Consider the following 19,387-nt stretch of genomic DNA (forward strand, 5'->3'; position numbering starts at 1 on the left):
GATACAGTGAAAGCACGGCGGAGTCAGAAGGATGTCCAGTGTAGCACAAGCTGCTGTCCTGATGCAGTAACGGCAGCTGCGCAGCGTCAGGAAGGGTGAACCTTCAGCAAGGTACCTGAGCAGGACCAGGCCACTCGGGGCTGCCCAGAAGCACCCTCTGCTCTGCCCAGGGACTTGGCTGTAGCTGCCAGGAGCTCAAAACCTGGGTGTGCTAATGACAGAGCTGAGGCTGCTAATACAGGACCAGTTAATGAGGGCAAAGCTGATGGTGATTTGCTAGTGATACTATGGGCTCCACAATGCCGAGATTACGGGAAATCCAATATACAGGATATGTATAATAGATAATTAGCCAAACTGTAAAAGCAGCCTCTACAACCTTCTCAAGGTCTCAAAGATCACGGTAACAAAATTTGGCTGCAAATTATGAGAACATCAGAAGAACAGAGATCTTCTGCAACCAAGACCAGCCAGTGCAGTGGCCTGCTTCTGAGCTCATTTACATTCCTGTGCAAGTTTACTGAAACTAAATCTTACTGCAATCTTACTGAAACTCACTGCAGCTCTTAGCCAGCGGGCTGGGAGACTCAGCACAACCTTCCTGTTCAGCGGTGCATGACCCCACCTGCTCAAGCACTCGGTAACATACCTTGTCCCACCCCCTGGAAGACCTTTGCAATGGGGAGTAATACTTCACGTAGGCACGCTTCAGCTTTCACCGACCTCACAAGGTGAATGTTTTATTGTGGTGTTATTCTTACCTGCGCGGCAGCCGCCACACCAGAGCAACCCTTACCTAACAAGGACTGGAAAATCCCTCCACAGTCTGGCAGGACTACAGACCCACGTGCCTGTGCCAACAAATCTGCCCAGCAGACCATGCTAAGCACTAGTGCCAGTGGTCAAATTCCAAGCCCAGGTACTTGCACTCAACCGAAACGCACGAATGGATTTTAAGAATGTGCAGTGATGTAACAGCAGTGATGCAGGCAACGTTATGCCATGATACTCAGAGACACCTAGGAAAGAGACAACCCAGGACCAGCATTTCTGAGAGCTACACGTTGTGCCTAGGAAATCCTCTTTCCTCTGACTTCATCTGCCCCGTTGGAGAGATGCTGGAGAAATGCTTTCAGATCTGGCCAGTCAAAGAGGAGTCGGGCTCAACGCGCCCGCCCTGCACAACACCTCCTGCAGCTCAGATGCTGCAGGGATCACTACAGGAGATGAAGACGGTCACGCAGCTGGAGCGCGGTCATGAGTGATCTGAATCTATTGGTTCTTTTGCAAATCAGACCCCTGCTCCACAGGACACGCTGCACTGTTCCTACCATCATCTGGTTTGCCCCGTTCTTCCTGCACCGTGTCCAAAAACTCCTACGTGAGTGAGAAGCATCGAGATACACTCAAGTTCCTGCGCTGCAGCAATCCACATCGTCTCTTTTGGAGAGCCTGAATGAAGATTTCTTCTTCAAGACCTTTTGTTCCACATCATCACTTAAGAAGCATGAATGCCCACTCTGGGATGCCCAGGCAAGGAGAAAAACAGCAGCAATACTCACCCATCTCCTTGAGCTCCATATTAACAAGTTCCAACCAGCAAGCATCGAGCTCATCCAGGTCATAGCGGCTCACCCCTTGCAAGTAAGTCCTTGTAGCTTCCGAAATCTCGGAGCCAGGCAGGCTGCTTGGTGAAACCTGTGAAGGCGAGTTCTCCAGCTGCGGTATGATCCTGGAAGAACAGAAGAAGAGGTTGAGAAAGAGCTAGAACTTGCAAAACTGTCCCTTTTCTTGCCATGGAGGGTGCAACGACGCCTTGTACAAACCTGACTTTAAGAACAAAAGCAAAGGGGTTTTGTGCATTTGGTGTTGTCTGCTGTGCCTCGGATGCCCTGAGGACTACAACGTGGTCCCAGCCCCAGAGACTGCCGGTGTGGGCACCTTATGTGATGGTTTGAGTTGGGATGCATCAAAACAAGCCAATTTTCAGAAAAACGCTGAGCGCAGCCTGGCTGCCAGCTCCCCTTCCCAGGACCTCAAACCTGGGGTTCGTGCTTTCCCAGTGTCCCAAAGACAGGCAGCGCAGGGAGGTGGCAGCATGGTGGCATGGCTCCAGCACCGCACCTGCTGCCGAGGGCCAGCCTGCACCCCACTGCGCCATGGCTCCGGCTCCCGTGGGGCTGGCTTCCTATGTGGCACCATGGCCACCCGCCTCAGGCTGCGACCAGGAGGGGAACGAGCAGTCTGGGAATCAGGAATTTGGGTTTTGGCCTCTGCCTCCATCTACCTCAGCGTATGCTTCCCTGTAGATCGGTGGCATAACACCGAACCCTTCAGAAATAAAAGCGGTACCAGTGCCACACGCAGGCTTTACCCCCACATCTCATTCTTCCCGAACACCCACTGATGCTGTGCAGTATGAACCCGCCCGCACGCCACACGGCTCCACGCTGCGGAGCAGCCCCAGGGAAGCACCACGCGGGCAGCTCTGCACCGGGCTCTCCGTGGGAGCACACCTGCTCTTCAACAGTTATCCAATTCCCTGTCACACCAGGAGAAATTAAGCCACTTTTCCACTTTGCATGGCTCCTTTCTTCCTCCCCGCCTTGCATTACCACCAGCCTGGTGGCAGCAGCCTCCTACATGTTTAGATTCCTGAGTCAAATAAATCGACCTACAGCTACAGCTGCTGGCATCAACCTCACGTTGCTCCCCTGATGTTAGAGGGTTGCTGCTCCCCATGGGGGCTTGCAGAGAGGCTTGCACAGAAATGCCACATCAGGGCAGAAATAGCTCGGTCGGGAGAAATACATTGTCCTGCCTGTGAAACCAGGAAACCTGATGTGGAAAGTACATGTGAGCACAGGACCAGGGCTGTTACAAATAGTGATGCTCTTGCCTGGAACCAGAGGCTCTGCCAGTGAGGGGAACCATGGCACCAGCCCATCCCTGCTCCATGGCTATGCAAGGCCATTCCATGCCCTCGGAAAGGCTGGATGTGCCCGAGCTGTGGGATAAACACAGGGACAGGACTAAGGCAAGGGCTCCTGCTCGCCGTGCTGCCAACCCAGCACCCTCCACCCTGTGGGCAGGATGGTAGCACGCAGGCACTGTGTTTGGCACCACCATGCACCCTGCGCCCCGTGCATGAGATTCTTTGCCCGGTGCATGAATTTAAGTGCATTGCTCTGTCCTACTTACATTTGAAAACCAGAGCTCAGCCACCGCCTTCTCCCCACTGTGCCCTGCCCAAAATGCTCAGCAGGAGCAGAGGCATTTGTCCTGTCTCTCCAGAGGTCCCCCAGGACTGGAGGAAGCCTCAGCTCTGCCAGTGCTTCCCCTCACACCCAGGCCAGGACCTGACTGCAGGGACGAGGAGTTACGGTTTGGTGACCAGAAGCCACCCAGCTTTGCCTGCTGCCCTCTCCCCGAGGCTGCGGGCAGTCTGGGCCAGGCTCTCCGCCTCCAGCCCCACCGCACCAAAACCAACCCACAGGCTTGCACTGACAGCCCGTCCCAGCACAGGTCCGTGGCAACTTCCCTTTACCTACAGCAACAGTTTTACCATTCATCGATGGAAATTAACTCTTTATATGAGAAAAATTAGGTCCAATGGATGCGATAGTCCGAATACCGATAGCAACAGCAACTCCTCCAGCCATTAACTCCTCAAGCAACTACTGCTAATTTACCAGGGCACAACAGAAAACAGATCCTGGTCTTGGGCCGCCCAGATGAGATGCCTGAACCACTCTGTGCAGGTATCCACTCGCCAGACACCCCTGATCTAAACCACCCTCTAGCCAAGCCCCTGCAACCCAGCCCCACGTTGCAAGCAGGCTGCCTGCTGCCCGCCGCCGTGGGGTGCCTCCGGTGTGCCATACACTTTAGTGCCACACTCCCACCGTGCCGGGCAGCACTTTGGCAGGCTCGGCAACAGAGAACATCCCCCAGTGGTCTGCAAGGTTTGTTCTGAGCGCTCTCTAATCACAACCACAGGGACAGGGAGAGGAGTTGCCTCATCTGCTGCAAACTCCCTGCACAGAAAGCGACAGGCGCTGGCTGTCAGCTCTTCTGCCTTTTCTTGGCAACTCTGCAGCAATATGCATGACACTTGCCATGCACATGTCAACAGTGTCATGCGTAATGACATGCAAGCAGAGGACAGGCTGGAAGTGAAAAGCAGCCCGTGGTGCCAGCTGACAGATCTCTGCAAAGCTGGGAGCTGGAGCTCACTGCAGTATTTGCACAGCACACGCTTCCTCCCCGAAATACCACCTCCCAGCACCTCCCAGCACAAACATCAACACAGAAAGATGCTGCAAAGAAACAAACAAGCAAACAGCAACCCACTGCAGCGCATCACCCCCTTCTGAGCAGCTTCTCTGACATGCAAACCCAGAGGATCCAGCCCTGCTCTTGCACCAGCACCATCTGGGAAGCCTGTTGGCCCCTGCAAGACTTTTATCTGCCTTCTGTCCTGATATGTAGGTTAATATGGGAACATCAAGTGCCTCGTGCTCTGTGATGTGTCTGGGGCAAAGCCATCGTGTCCATCACGGAGCCAGCTGAATCGTGGGACCAGATGCTCCAAGGTCTGTACACGCCAAAGGAAGATCTTTGTGCACAGCTGCCCTCGGGAACAGCACCCTACCTGCCTTGCCCAAGATCAGGAAAGAAATCTGGCATGAGAGGAAAATGAACCTGGAGTTTCTCCAGACCCAGACCTGTACTTTAATTGCTCTCTTCTGCAGTCACAACCATTGGACACACTTCCAGAGCCACCCACAGAAGCAATAATTTGATTGCATGGAGATGGATACATCAAGAAAGGGCTTCCTTTTGCCTCTTTTGCCTTATTTTCCCCACTAGGAAACTGAAAATAAAGACATGCCCCAATGCCCTGAAGACATCTCCCGAACTTCAGTTCAGGATCTGAAAATAACCCCATGAAAAGACAGCTCCCAGTCCCCAGATTGTAAAACAAGCTCACTGTAATCTAGGACAGGGCTTGGGGATTCAGTAACGTCTGTATTTAATGCAGACAGCAGTAATAACACTGAAACCACGCATGCTCCAGTCAGGCTTCGGGAGCATCATCTAAGGAGCTCCCAAGCCCCGAAACACACCGGAGTCGCCGGCACAACATGCGTTGCTCCAAGGACTGAACGCCTCCATCCCACGAGCCCAGGGCCAGCTGAGCTCTGCAAAGTGCCCCGGCGAGCAGCAGGCAGGCGGGACACAGCCGCCTTACAAGAGCAAGCTCAAAGCTGTTGAGAAAATAAAAGCCTCCAAGGGCGATGAACGTTCCCGTTGCAAAGAGCTGCCCGAGCAGGCAGGGGACGGCACCGTAAGCCTTCATGCAGCCAAGTCACACGAGCCACTCGCCGAACAGCTGGCTGCAACAGGTGATAGCCTGACACAGGGCCAGCCGCGGATGCTCGGGACGGCGGGAGAAAGGAGCTGCCATTTTTAGCCTGGCATAAAAGTGTGAAGATTAATGCTCTGTGTACATATCAAAAGAGCGGCCTGAACAGATCATTTACTGTATTGACAGCCACTGGAACGCACTCAGTCTGGTAAGGATGCTGACACTGACTGCAGAATCCTCTGTGGGTTATCTATAATGCAGTACATACCATCCCGCCTGCCGAGAGAGCCACCGCGCTGCTGGCATGCAGGGGACAGTGGCCACCCAAGCTGGGCAAGTCGGCACCAATGCGTGCGTGCAGCCTCTGCCTTCTCACTGCGGCATTTCATGGAAAAGGGGAGAAGCTGATGCTCAGAGATGGGGGACGAGTGACTTTCCCCTTCCACACAGCCACCTGCCAAACACTGCTGGTCCCTCCAAAACCTGAGTGTGTGTTTCATCCCCCAGGTCCTGGCTCTGCACAGACCCCGGTGATGCAGAGATCACAGGCAGCTTCCTGGGGCCGCTGATGATAACAGCACCACCGCCACGAAAGCTCCATGTTCAGCTTCTCCTGACACTGCGTCGTTAAACGGAGTTTGCTTTGGTTTAACGGCAACTGGAATTTACAGTTCCTTTCATTTACTCACCACATCACTGATGATGAAGATCAAGTTAATTAAGATACAAAGATCTAACAGCACGCTCCACATGCTCGCTGGCGCTCAGTTAAAAGGTTTGAAAGATGCCAACGTAGCGATGACAGGTGCCTCCCCCCGTCTGGAAACACACGTCGCAGGGAGGGCTGGCAAATGCTGCAGCACTCGGCTACCGCAGTACTGCGCTGCCTGCACAGCTCCCATCCACTGCAGCTTGCTTCCACTGCTAATCATTAGTCCTACAAGGAATGAGCATTACTATGACATGTATCTCCTTAAGACTGCCACTAAACTTTACTTTTGGAGTTTTCTGTTCATGGGCAGGACCCTGTGTCCCCACACTGATCCAGCAGCATGGGCTGGGAGGAGTTAACTCAGACATGGGGATGCCAGGACACGTTCATGCCATTTTGTCACCATTTCAAATATCAGCAGCGGAGGTCAGAAATGAAGAAACTGCCCAAAGAAGGCACCTGGTGAAGAACTAACCCCAAGCCTGTTGTTCGTAGATCAGGGAAAACGAAAACGGAGACATCTCAAATGGTGTGCAGCCCACCGAGCCCCTCGGCATGGAACCTCCAAGGCCAACACAGCCATGGAGGAGAAAAGGGCATCCCCTGGAGCCTCTCTGGGCAATGCCCACGCCTGGGGGATGCTGTGCTCCTCCATCCCAGGAAGATAAATGCTGCCCTCGAGACCTCACCCACAGCTTACGCACACCCAGTGATGGCCAGGCTCAGAGAGGCTGAAACCTGATGCAGGATACCTATCAGAAAACAAAACCTGCGGGTTTGCATCTGGCTCCTTCTTCATCTTCTTCTGCACCTTCCGCCAGTTTGCTGCTGACGTGAATTTTATAACTTCAGCTAAGCCTGATTTGCACTGGTGGGAGATGAGACTCCAGGGCCAGCTCTGCACCTCTGCAGGGGCAGCAGCGCCCATCATTGGGACACTTTGCCCTGTCCGGTGGCTTTCAGCTGTGGCTTGAGCAGTGCTCACACGTGCTGCCCAACAGCACCTCGGAAATAACTGCAAAACTATTTTTTTATACAACGAGCAGCCTGTATAACCCTACAAAGTCTTGCTGGAAGCCTGGTCCAGACTGAACCCCTGACTCATCCACAGCACTTAGTTAAACACGAGGGTTTTATGGCTTGCAAATAATTCAGCAAGCTGCACAAGAGGCTGTGCCTGCTCCTATGAGCATCCCTCTCGCCCCGAGGGGTGCAGGAGGCTGCCAGATGCTGGGGCTCACACAGGGCACCCCGAGCCTCTGGGAACACCAAGCAGGATGCGACGCCTCGAGGTGCGCAGCCTCCCGTCAATTTCTGGATTTGCTTTAGTGCATAAAATCATGTTCCTAAAAATCTACCCATTCCTGCCTGACACATGCTAACACACCTGCAAAGAGCTTCTCGGTGTTCAGATACAAAGATCAAGGACTGCAGAGACAGTTGCCTTGAGCTAGGAGAAACAGTGGAAGAAAAAGATCCTACAATTTAATACAAGACAGCAATTCTTTGGAAAAACCCATGCCCTGATTTACAGCAAAACAGAAACCAGACCATGCTGTGCACCCCCTCCTCATCTACAATAAGATCAAGAAAACTTGAGCTTGAAAAGCTGTAAGGTTTGTGCTGCCCAGACACACTGGGGTGGAGATGCAGCTAGAAAAACAGAACAAACCACGGAGGCCGCCCTCGCCAGCATCTCCTGCCCATCTCTTTCTGGGCTCTGAGAGCTGGGGCTGGCAGGGACATCATCAGGGTTTTGATTCTGCACAGGAACAGGGTTTAATCCCCTTGGAAACATCCACGTTTTCCAAATAGCTGCTCAGTGGAAAAAGAAAAAACCCAGGCTGGGTGATGAGGATGTCTGCACACACGTCACCAACTCACATCAATCTGGGGTGAATTCTGCATTATGTACTAATACACTTCACATCCCAGGTTCAGGCGCCAGTGATCCCATAGGCATCAATCCCTTCTTCTTATTTCTAGCCTTGTTTTCTAGTTTTCCTCTCCTATTCCAGCCCCAGGCATGGATGCAGGACTTCCTACTTGCTTCAGGATGGCAAGCCACCGCCTGCGGTGCGGGACGTGGGCGATAAGCGATGCCCACTGCGGGCAGCAGGGCGCCCAGAAGAGTCTGGCAATACCAGGTACAGGCTCAAGGCGACGGTTTTCTAAAGACTGATGAAAATACTTGTTCCTCACCCTTGGCGAGAGCCAGCAGCATGGCCACGCTGTGCCCTGGCATCTGCCTCAGCTTGGGAGAGCGCCTGCACCCCCTCCTGCTGATGGCATCACTGCGGCTGCCCAGGCGCTGCATTGATTTTTCCTTTCTTGGAGAGAAAGCAAGAGTCAAGCTCTTAATTACCTTAATTACCAGTTTTTCCGTTTCCCTTTATCCATAGCGAAGGGCTTCTGTTGGCTTGTTTAGAAAACTTCCTCCTTTTTAAAAAAGCGGAACTAGTCAGGTAAAGAGCAAAAGCGGTGCTAGGAAATTCCTCACCGGGGCATTTGTGAGGCTGGGATCTCATCAGCCTGGCTCGTTTGTGCTGCCCTGACATCTCCATCGGGGCCAACCCCTGCCCGAGCAGATCTCCACAGCACAAGAGGAATTTCATACGTCTTGGAGGGTTTTTCCCATTCCCTCTATGTTTTGATGCTTTAGTTATTCATCCCTAGACTCGGTTCAAAGAGGGAGAGACACGGTCACCCCAGGCTGTATCAGCCCTGGCATGTTCCAAACAAATGTTGACAGTGACACACGAGCATCCCTGCAGTCAGGGCATGTGCAGGGCATGACCAACCAACGCAACGAAACCAGGGCTGCAGGAAAAGCAAGAACATGCTCCAAAAAGCCCCAAACCATCCCTCTTAACCTAAAGCAGAGCGAAGGAGTTCTTAGGTAGCCAGCAACATGTTATAAAGCAGATGGAACAGGCAAGATCCTGAGCTTCCAAGGCTCTGTGACGTGCTGGGGGCGTTGAGAGAAGAAAAAGTTATCACACGTGACCTGGGTTGGGGATGGAAAGTGTCATGAGGCTGGGGTGACCAACAGAGAAAGTCTCAACTGCACCAAACTGGGCAGGTGGTAGAGGATAAATAATGCCATGGTAGGAAACGAGAACTCTACAGAAACAAATGGCATGGCCTGAAAGTTCATTAGTACAACACAGGTGCATTGCAGAGAATCATTACCCTATCACAGCAACACAATCATCTTCATCTCAAAAAATATCTTTCGAAAATTCAAGCAGAAACTTCTCAGCTGGACCCTGCAGTTTTACTCGGGTGAAAAGCCTGCTTTCATTGAAAGTAAGAAAGAAACGCTGCGCTGCTGAAGGGCACAGCCAGCACCATGCTCCCTGGATGATGCTGTTCTTGGAAAAAACCCACGGTCCTGGGCAACAGCTTCTTGGGGGTGCCACCCAACAGATCAGAGAGCCATGAGGTGCCCTGGCCCTCCGCCCTGCAAATGCTCTTCACCACCATCCCTCCCACACCCCTCCAAGGGACTCCCAAAGCCCTGCTGGTCCCTCCAGCCCCTCCGGCAGAGGATGCAGTGCTGGGAAGGGATGGACCTACCTGCATGTGAGCACCGTCACGGAGCACCCAAACACAGCAGACCCACCACCACCAGGTAAGTCACTTCTTGCTGATCCACAGCAAGTGGCTGGGGACTTGGGTTGCCCTCCTTAAGCCAGAGCATGCCAGCAAGGCGGCTTCCCAGCAGCAACTCGCTGCCACCCCAAGGACCCAGGACAAGGGCAGTGTGTGTCCTCACTGTGCACTGCACCACTGAGATGCCTCATTCTCCAAGCAGGGCTCTGATGATGGGGCCACACGCCTTGCCATCGCAGCTCTGGCGCTGGCTGGTGATGTGCCACCACTGAGATGCTGCGGCTCCCCCTGCACCACTGCAGCAAAGCCTCCACCAACTGCCAAACCATTTGCAGAAGCTCAATTACGCCGGAGGAGCATTTACTCCTTTATTTATCCAGCCAGCCAAAGACATGGCATTTTAAAAAAAAATCTCTATCAATCAAGGGCTTATTTAAACGAAGGGTTGGAAAGTGGAATCAGCCTGAAAAGCACAACAAACCTGAGGCCATTAGTCTGAAAGTAGGTCTCAAGGGCACTTGAGGAAAAAGAGTAAGTGGACCCCAACACTCTTGAGAATCACAACTGTCCCTGGAGAAGATTACGTGGTAATAAAATATACTCAGGAAATTCCCATGGTTAATCATCTCTGTAAACTGAATGCTTCACTTGGCTGAAGGGAGAAGGCATTTCTTTTCTCTATGCTTCCTTTTAATACACTAGATAGAAATAATTAATCCTGCGTAGTGTTTCTCTTCTGAAAATAATTTTGTAATGAAGGCTTTAGTCAGGCATCTTTTCTTTACCTACATTCCAGTCTAAATTAATCTTGTCCAGTGTCCATAAATACATCAGCTTAGGAAAGTCAGTGGAAAGATAACTGCCAGAAAACTCCAGCGGATCCTGATACTGTTCTTACTGCCAGCTCATAGGGGAATTCTCCTGTGGCACACGACAACTTTAAAAAGGCAATTTAGAAGCATGATTTTCATTTTCTGTTTATTAAATTAGTACCTAGCAGGCCATTTGGACCACATGCCCAATCTTCTTATGAACTTAAGCTAACAGATTTTATAGATGCTAGTAGATGTTATAGATGCTATTGCTTCTTGATAGCAGAGCAGAATTTAAGATGTTAGAAAAAGAGCATGGTGCCACAAGGACAAAGGATGGGGCTGCAGACAGTGGTGGACAGTCACAGTAATGAGCTGCTACCCACACACAAGATTCTGTGACCCTCAGGTCAGATTTACTGACCATGTTACGCCTACTTATTCCATTTTTATGGTTTCTAGTAAAATCTGTAAAACCGTAAGCCAAAAACTCTACTTCCAAATCTGGGTTTAAAGAGGAAAGGGAATGCCAAGAAAATATTAAATGGGTTAGGTTTTAATTTAACAGGCCTGATGTTTAGACCTGCAGGCAAGCTGGCTGGATGAACCTAAAAGCACCTTTAGGAGCCAAATCTTGGTGGCAAGGGTACCTGTGCACTTCACCTCACCCCTCCTAGACTGAAGATGCTCCAGGCAACATTGGTGACATCCCCAGTCACCAGCACAGGGTGCTCAAGAGCTCAGAGTCCTGTGGGCACCCTGCTGTCACCCCGGCACAAGCCACTGGCAGGAGATCTGAAACCAGAGCCCCTGGATCCTGTGGCAAGGATCACTGGGACCCAGCGTCTGCCAAGGCGTCCTCTTGCATGACAGAGCAGAGAAAGAGCTGGAGGTAGCTGGTCCCGGAGAGGACAGCATCTCGACAGGCCACCATCACCAAACCCTTTTATTCTAAAACAAACAAGAACCTCAACAGAATTAAATCCCTGTTTTTAGCTGGCACTGCTGGGACCACTTTGTGCAGAAAAGTAAGAATTTGCAGTATTTCCTTACTGGCCGTTGAAGCCAAAACCCCTCAAGATTTGGCAGCAGCTTCTGCAAATCCACAAAAATTCTTATGCACATAAGAGCGCAGCCACAGGGCTCTGCCCGGGGGTCAAAGGTGGGTCTGAGAAGGGGAACCTGTGGTGGCTTACCAGTCTGGTGGCCCAGTCTGCCACCCGCTTCATGCCATCCATAGGCTATCCTCATGCCAGGGGCTGCAACAAGCACATTTCTAGCAAAAAAGCTGATGGAGGTCACACACCACCAACCCTTCCCATGTACATCTGTGCTCCAGCAAGCTCCTGATGGGTGTGCGGATGGCTGGGCTGGCACTACCCTCTGGTATAACCTAAATCTTCAGTAAAATGCCTGTCCCAAAAATCTACGCAGGCTGTAAACGCTTGGTTCAGCCCTGAAGCTCTCATTTGGCTTCTTGCTGCTGTTCCCCAGAACAACCAAAGCATCTGGATTTGGCCCCAGGAGGATCCACCAAGCTCCTGTAACAGGAGCACCCCTGCCCAGAAGGCACCCCCTGTCTCTGTGGACAGCAGTGGCCAACGCTCAGCCCTGTGAAGGTCCCTTTGTGCTGCCCCAGTGGCACCGGGGATGCTCAGGAAGGGGTTAACGCTGCTTGCAGCAGTGTCCTGCCCTCCGGGTACCAGCAGCCAGTGAGTGTGGCTCCGGGTGACGTAATGCTGGTGGCTGCGCAGGCTGCACACCCCATCCCTCCTGCGCTGGAGACGAGTCAGGGACCCCGGGATGCTTCAGGGACCCCGGGATGGTTGGGGACCCCAGCATCCTCTGCCAGGGAGGGACCAGCACAGCACAGCACAGCTCAGCTACAGCCACCATCCCTTTAGCTGTTTTTTTCCCGGACACTCAGCGCTATCCAGTGAATATCTGAAACGATCATTAACAGCCCCAGCGGTGGGAAGCGCACGGCCACCCGCACCATGCAGCTCCGCAGGATGCAGCCCTGGCACCGCCCTGCCGCCCGCCGCTGCTGGCACCGTACCCACCTCTCGCTGGGAAACTCCTTTTGGCTCCGGGACCATTCAGGGTCTCACTGTTTGGGTCTGGAAATCCCCCAGGACAATCCCATTTCTGTGCAAAATGTGAAGGATGAGGTAGGGTGGTCCCTTCATGTGCTGCTGGGAGTTTAAGATTCTGGAAGGTTCTGGAAGTTTTACAGAAATGCAGCTGAAGCTCCAAATTGCAATTAACAGGTGCAAATAAGAAAAATGCTCTGTTTTCCCCTCTCCATCTAAAATCTCCTCCAGTAACAGCCTGTAACCAGAGCGGGTCCTTCCAGGCTTCTGGAATAATGTAATCCTCTAAGGAGAAAGTGATTCACTCTTCTTTGATGTGATAAGAAGAGGAAAACAAGTGAACAGGAGGCACTAAACAGCCATCTTGTGAAACCCAGACAGCTTTTCCAATTTCATTTCTGAGCTGTTTATCACCATATAAAAAGCCTGATACTCAGCAGACGAGAGAAAGACCAGAGTGTTGATGTCCCTGTCTTTCTCAGGTTTATATTCCAGCCTAAATCTCACTGAGATTTAGCTCAACAAATAAATTATTTAAGTCTCAACTCTGACTCAGTGCCCAGAAAATCATCTCAGTGTAGACCAGAGAAAGGACCTGGTAAAGCAGTGTTCAGGTGCAGCGCTGGGAAGTTGCAGGGCAGCCTCTGCCCTCCCGAGGCGGAGGAGAGGACGGGGTTCATCTGCACAACTTCTGCACAGAAGGAAACCACGGCTGCACGGACAGACAGCGATGGCCAGGCAGTGGTTTACTGATGGGCTGGCTGGAACAACAAAACGCAGATGTTTTTCTGGTTGACTAGACAAAGGCAGCGTCTGGGCTCGAAGCAAAATACACACATAATTTCTGATGCTGTGCAATGATCTTCTTCATATTCCCTTCCCCCTTTTCTCTCTGTGCCATTCAGCCTGAACAGCAGCATCGAAGGCAGCAGGAGGGGACCCTGACCTGCTGCTGGGAGGAGGCACAGCCTGCGCTGCTCTTCTGGCTCCAAAACCCAGCAAAACACGGCAGTCCCTGATCGCCGGGCAGCTGCAGAGGATGCTCAAGCAGCATCTGCTCCCCATGGGCAAGCAGGACAGAGCCAGCACCAGCACCCATGGGTGCTGCTCTCCTCCTCTTCTCAGAGCACCATTAACCTACCTGGTGGCCCTTCAGGGACCCATGTCGCATGCCAACCTTTTCCAAACCCAGCTGGCAGGCTGCTAGTATTCTGCTCATTTCCATTTCAGCAATATATATCTCGGAATTGCTACTAGGGAAGCCAGGGACACTTGAGCGTATGTTTTCTGGATATAAAAAGACAAAAAATGTTGCTTCTTTATGTAACTTAAGCCAAGCTACTAACATTAAAGCATCTGGAATTAATTATCTCAGCCAGATAATGTTTCCACAATTATTTTAGTAACGCAAACTGCTCCACTCGGTATTTGTAGCCACCTCCTAACAGGGGCCAGAGACAGAGGCTGTGAGCAACAGCAGCACCTCTGCACCTGCCATAGTCTGAGCAGGGGCTGCGAGCGTGACCCACAGCAGGTCGGGAACCGGCCAACCCCCCCCAACCCTGCTGCTCACCAAGCTGAGCATCGGAAAGCTCAAAACGCAGAGGAGGGCACAAAGACGGCTACTGCTGTGCTCAGCACGGTGCCATCACACGGGTCTCCTTACAGGGAAACCAACCCAAGGAAAGCAAAGCTTTGAGGAATTCAAAAAGGCAGCATCCAGCTTTTTCTAATGTGTTTTGAATCACTGCACTAACGCTGAACCCTGAAACACATGAGAACAGTTTTGACGCTGAGTCACTTGAAGCAGCGCACAGCCCATCCCACAAAACCAGGAGGGATATGTCTGCCCCTTGCAGCATCCACGTACCGCTATGCAGCTACGCTTGTTCCGGTGCATCTTCCAGATCTTCAAGAAAACCCACGTACCAGCTCTTCCCCACCTCACCGAGGTGCTGGGAACATGGTAAAGCTCACTTCCCAGCAACACAGGCTTCACCTAAATTCAACAGGATTATCCACAGCAGCACCCAGAACCCAGCAGCTGCCGGGCTGCCCTGCTCCGCCCACCACTCTGAGGAGCACTTAAAAATAATAGTTTCTTGTATGGTTCAACAGGGACACAAGGTGCACTAAATCACTAAGAAGTGATTTAATTACTGCTGCGCTTGCAAGCAGCAGCCATCACATCTGCTAGGGTTTGCCCAGCTATACGCTAAATTCACGGTTCTGGATGGAGAGCGGAGGTGATGGAGCGAGATACGGCGGCTCCCAAGGCTGTACCAAACCAGTGTCCGTTCCGAGAGCTGTAAACCTTGTTGTGTAGCAGTGGGAAATCAAGCCCGCTCATTCTATACATTTGCTGCTGAAATACACTTGATTTTCTGTGCGCTTGATCCAGTATAAACCACAGGCATCCACTGGGAGGATTAGCAAACATTCAACGTAAGTCCAAGTGGCTTGGTACTAGGTAAGAACAGGCTGGATTAACACGTTTCCCGTAGCAAACTAATAAAGGTGAGGACTTGCTGAAAGCCCACACAAGAACTTGTCAAGCAGATTGTAAAACAAGTAACAGACAGAATAAATCACACTTACTCCTTTGCAAAGCATTCGCAGGCATTGGGCATGAACTAACGACCCTCTACAGCACTGATGCCACCTTCTGCGCTGCCCAGACCCTCCGCACCACCGAACAGCTGCTGCCACGGAGGCGACTCACCCCGTCCTAAATCAGGTATCTAAAAGACCGGCAGGACCACCCTGCAAAGCACCCGTCCCTCCCCACTGCCTGCAGGGACAGGGCTGCCTGAGCCGATCCGACTGGAAACCTCCCTTTCCCAGCAGCAGAGCTGCAGAGGGAACTCACTGCTGTTACATCACTGGGGGGTTTTTTGCTGTCCTGGATCAGTGCCACCGGCCAGCCAGTGCTCACTGCAGCCGGGCATCACTGCAGGGGTCCCCGGCAGCGCAGAGCGCGCAAGCAGCAAGCCTTCCTCTCCCCACGCTCCCATGTCCCAGGGCTTGTGATCTAAACATTTAGGCCTAAGGTGGTTGGGATTTTTATTTCTTTTGATCAGAGCAGAGCCTCAGATCTTGAAAGGGAAGTGTGCATGTATTTCTGAAGCATACCAGAATCCCGGCATATTTAAGGGCAGGCAGCCACAGAGCAGGGATAACTGACCCAAGAAATAGCCCTTTGTAAAATCGCCAGCATGCCATCTGCAAGCTCCAAACTCACATGTTTTTCATGATGAGCTGGAAGGAAGGGAAAAAAAAAACCCAACAACAAAGAGGGGGAAAAAAAAAAGAGCAGGATCATGTCAAAAAAAAAAAAAAAAAAGCTCTGCTCCAGAAGATACACAAACTGCTGCAGAATCCTGCCTGCCCCTTCTGCAGCAAAGCCCAAGGGAAGCTGCTGATGAGTCAACAGCCAGCCTGTGTCGCCGACCGAGGGAAGGGAGTCCAATCTCAACGCTCAAGAACAAAGTGTGCTGGTTCATACAGTACATGCTGAGAACGACGCTTTGGAAAGCCCTTCCCGGGCTGGGAGCCGCACTGCTGCAGGGATACAGCCTGGCCGTCATCCAGGGCTCCCGCTGCACACAGAGCGAGAGGCAGAGGGAAAGGGGCAGCCCGGGCATGGCTGGGACGTTTTGCATCATGCCACCCTCAGTGCCACCGTGCTCCACGCCGCGGCAGAGATTGCTCCCGGCATTATCTTCTCCCTTTGCTGGAACCGCTCCCTCCCTGCGCTGGGTGTTCTGGATGCGGCATCCAGCCCCGCCAGGATAAGCCAAGGTGCCCACTGACCAGGAGCAGAAGGGAAGGGCAGGGGTATGCCCCAGTCCTACACCCATTACTGGTGCACCAGCTAATTCTTCTCCCCACCCCAGCACACACCTCTCCAACACTGCTCCCTGCAAGGAGCTGGCTCTGCGTGCCTCCTCTTGCCCCCTTTTGCAGTGATGTTGGTATCGCAAAACCATGACATGAACAGCCTGCCAACAACTCTACACCCCCCTGAAGAACTGCTGGACCTCCTGGAGGTGTTGGGGCAACTCCTCAGGGGACTGGAGTCCACTAGAGAGCAACACAGCTCCAAGGAGATGAGCACTGGGCAGCTGGACATCACGATGCTCAGGGCACAGCCAGCCCCGCACCAGCTCAACACATGCCCGGCAGCGCAGCAAGGAGCTGCTTTACCTGCGCGTGGGGCTGTTGGGAGCAGCAGGGCCAGAGGGGACCCGAGGGAGGAGGACAGGACAGTGACACAAACACCATACCGACACGGCAGACAGCATCTGTGCTGGTGCCACCGTCATCACCGAGTTGGTACTCGCAGAGGTTGTGCCTTCCTGTTGCCACAGCACTTTCTGTTTTCTGTTAAAACAGGGCCACAGCAATGATGCAAGTATAGATCTGCAACGCCAAGAATATCTGGGAAGCCTGCCAGCAAGAAGCAGCCTTCCTGCTCGTCCTCCTGCTGTGTGCAAATTCACAGGAAACAGAATCTACAGCACATACTAATGTGGCTTAATGCAAGATCCAAGAGCCACCTCTAGATCCTGCCTGGGGAAGGAGCCACATGCCAAAAATGTTAAATCATTAAATAAAGGAGGAATTAAAACCCGTACAGGCGCACAAAATCCTACATAGGTGCCACGGCTTTACGGCATGATGCTCTGCTGAGCGAGCTCAGCGTGCTGCTGCGTACGGCCCCGGCATCACTGCCAGTGGGTAGGGACGAGCCCAGGTCACATCCCTGCACAGCCGCTCTGCAGAAAGGGCTTCACAGCCTCCTACAAGCACCCACAGCAAACCAGCAAGGCCCACTTTCCTCTTGGGTTTATCACAGTGTGACGCTGGAAAGACAAACCTCATCTAAAGCTTCTCCTTCCTATTTACAAGAGCAGTGGCACCGCAGCCCCGATGCTCCAGAACTGTTGTGGTATCTCTTCATCTTGCTTAATCCTTAAACTTAAACCATGCTGAGATGGTCCAACATTGCGTCAAGCACCCAGCTGTGCCCCCACACCAGACTGGGACCTCACACCTGGCTCTACCACTGAGCCATAGTAGAAATGCCCGTGCCTCAGTTTACCCAACTGTAATATAACGTTAGAGCTCACATGGGGGCTGTAAGGCTCATCTCTGGTTCTGGAAAGGCAGTGGAGACCTTCTGGCTACAGGCTCTAGCGGAAGTGGGATGTAGTGTCATCACTGGGATGCAGCGTCATCGCCACCCACGTCCCAGGGCGGGTGACTGGGGGATGCAGCGGCAGGATGCCTGCTGCTCCCTGCCTGGCGAAAGGGAAACTCGCCTCCACTCTTCATCCCCTGCTCCCATCTGACCCCAAGCGGCTTTTCTCGCCAGGCTGGAGCCCTTCAAGCTTTGGGCAATTCTCAGGTGTGTCACCGTATAAAATAAACCCCTTCTCAGCAGCGATGAGCTGGAAATGAATGTGAGAGGGAAGAGCAGATCTCCTGCGCCGCCTGATAGCCCTGGCATGCAGGTGGCCATCGGCAGCATCCGTGCCTCCCGGGACACCAAGCCAAGAGATGCTGCACCTCTTCCCCCACCGCTTCCCTTGCGACTGCACTGCCATTTGTGCTAACCTAGAAAGGACCCTCAAGTTTAAGGTGGCTCGTACTGGAGGCATTTTGAGATGGCTGCCTCTGGGGAAAGCATTCCTTAAAACACAGCGCTTTCCTTCTGCCTCACCCCCGGCTTTTGACATTTTAGAGCTCCAGAAAAATAAAATGTATCAAAAAATCTAATTTCCAGCTTTGGAGGCACAAAACCTCAAGGCAGAGTGCAGGTAGGCAGAGCTGGTTTCCAGGAGCCCAGGCAGGAGATGAAACAGGAGCCCAGGTGGGAGATGAAAGGAGCAGCGGCGGCTGCGTACAAGGTGCCTCTTGGGGGGCAACAGCCACCCCTGAGGTGGGATGCGACTCTCGCACCCTCCGTGGCAAAATCTGCTCGCTGCCGACCACCCAGCCCAGGAAACAACCAAACCGGGGGTCCCAGGGTGGTGGGCTGAGGGTTATTCTGCAGGCAGTGCTTGCCTGCTGTCCAGCTCCCGGCCCCCCCTCCCCACCTCCCTCTAGGAATTTCCCATGGAAATGGCCATCCGGAGCGACAACTGGATTACCACCGGCACCCTGCTGCCACAAACCTAAGGGCAGGATACTCTGTCTCACCCTTGTGCTGCACCTTTGAGATGGGGGGGGAAAGCAAAATGCTGCCCCGACAGCGAGGAATAGCGGCAGCTGCTGGGCTCCACATTTCCCAGTCTACAAAAAGTATCACTGTTGGGATTTTTTTCAGCAATTTGGATTGGCCGTATCTGACGCAGGGAGGACCCGTTGGGTTTATGTGAAATTTTTTGAATAGGGAAAAAGAAAAGTTTGGAAGCCAAAGGGGACAGTGGTGCAGAGGCTGTGGGGCAGCAGCTCAGCGAGGTACCCACGTGCTGCTGGGATGGAGCCAGGGGCAAATTAAAGCAATTAGACTGGGGAGGTAAATGGAGTTGTAAGGCCTTTTAAGGCTGTTCTCTTTAGGCAGATGAAATAATAGTCATCTCTTGTGAAAAAATAATGACGTTTCCCCAAAAGAGGGCAAGTCGTCTAGCACTGGAGATGCAAAAGGGACTGCAGCCTTCATCTGTCCTTGGCAGTCTGAACGCTGCTCTCCACGAGAGCGCTTCGACTCTCACATCAGTGACCCAAGCGGGACAGCACTGAGGGCAAGGACGCTATCAGAGGGAGAACTGCTCAGGAG

At 52.6% G+C, this 19,387-nt stretch overlaps 1 protein-coding gene across 4 annotated transcripts in view; it reads right to left on the reverse strand.

The window, feature by feature from the left end:
- The window catches only part of JADE2 (jade family PHD finger 2), an 84,036-nt gene that overhangs the window by 38,675 nt on the left and 25,974 nt on the right, over positions 1–19,387 (reverse strand). For all 4 annotated transcript variants that reach the window (XM_055811705.1, XM_055811706.1, XM_013303513.3 and 1 more), the window contains exon 5: positions 1,563–1,732. In XM_055811705.1, coding sequence (XP_055667680.1) covers positions 1,563–1,732 — 170 coding nt within the window. The remainder of the gene's footprint in view (positions 1–1,562; positions 1,733–19,387) is intronic.

Source organism: Falco peregrinus, chromosome 8 (genome assembly GCF_023634155.1).
Source record: "Falco peregrinus isolate bFalPer1 chromosome 8, bFalPer1.pri, whole genome shotgun sequence".
NCBI classification, from domain to species: Eukaryota; Metazoa; Chordata; class Aves; order Falconiformes; family Falconidae; genus Falco; species Falco peregrinus.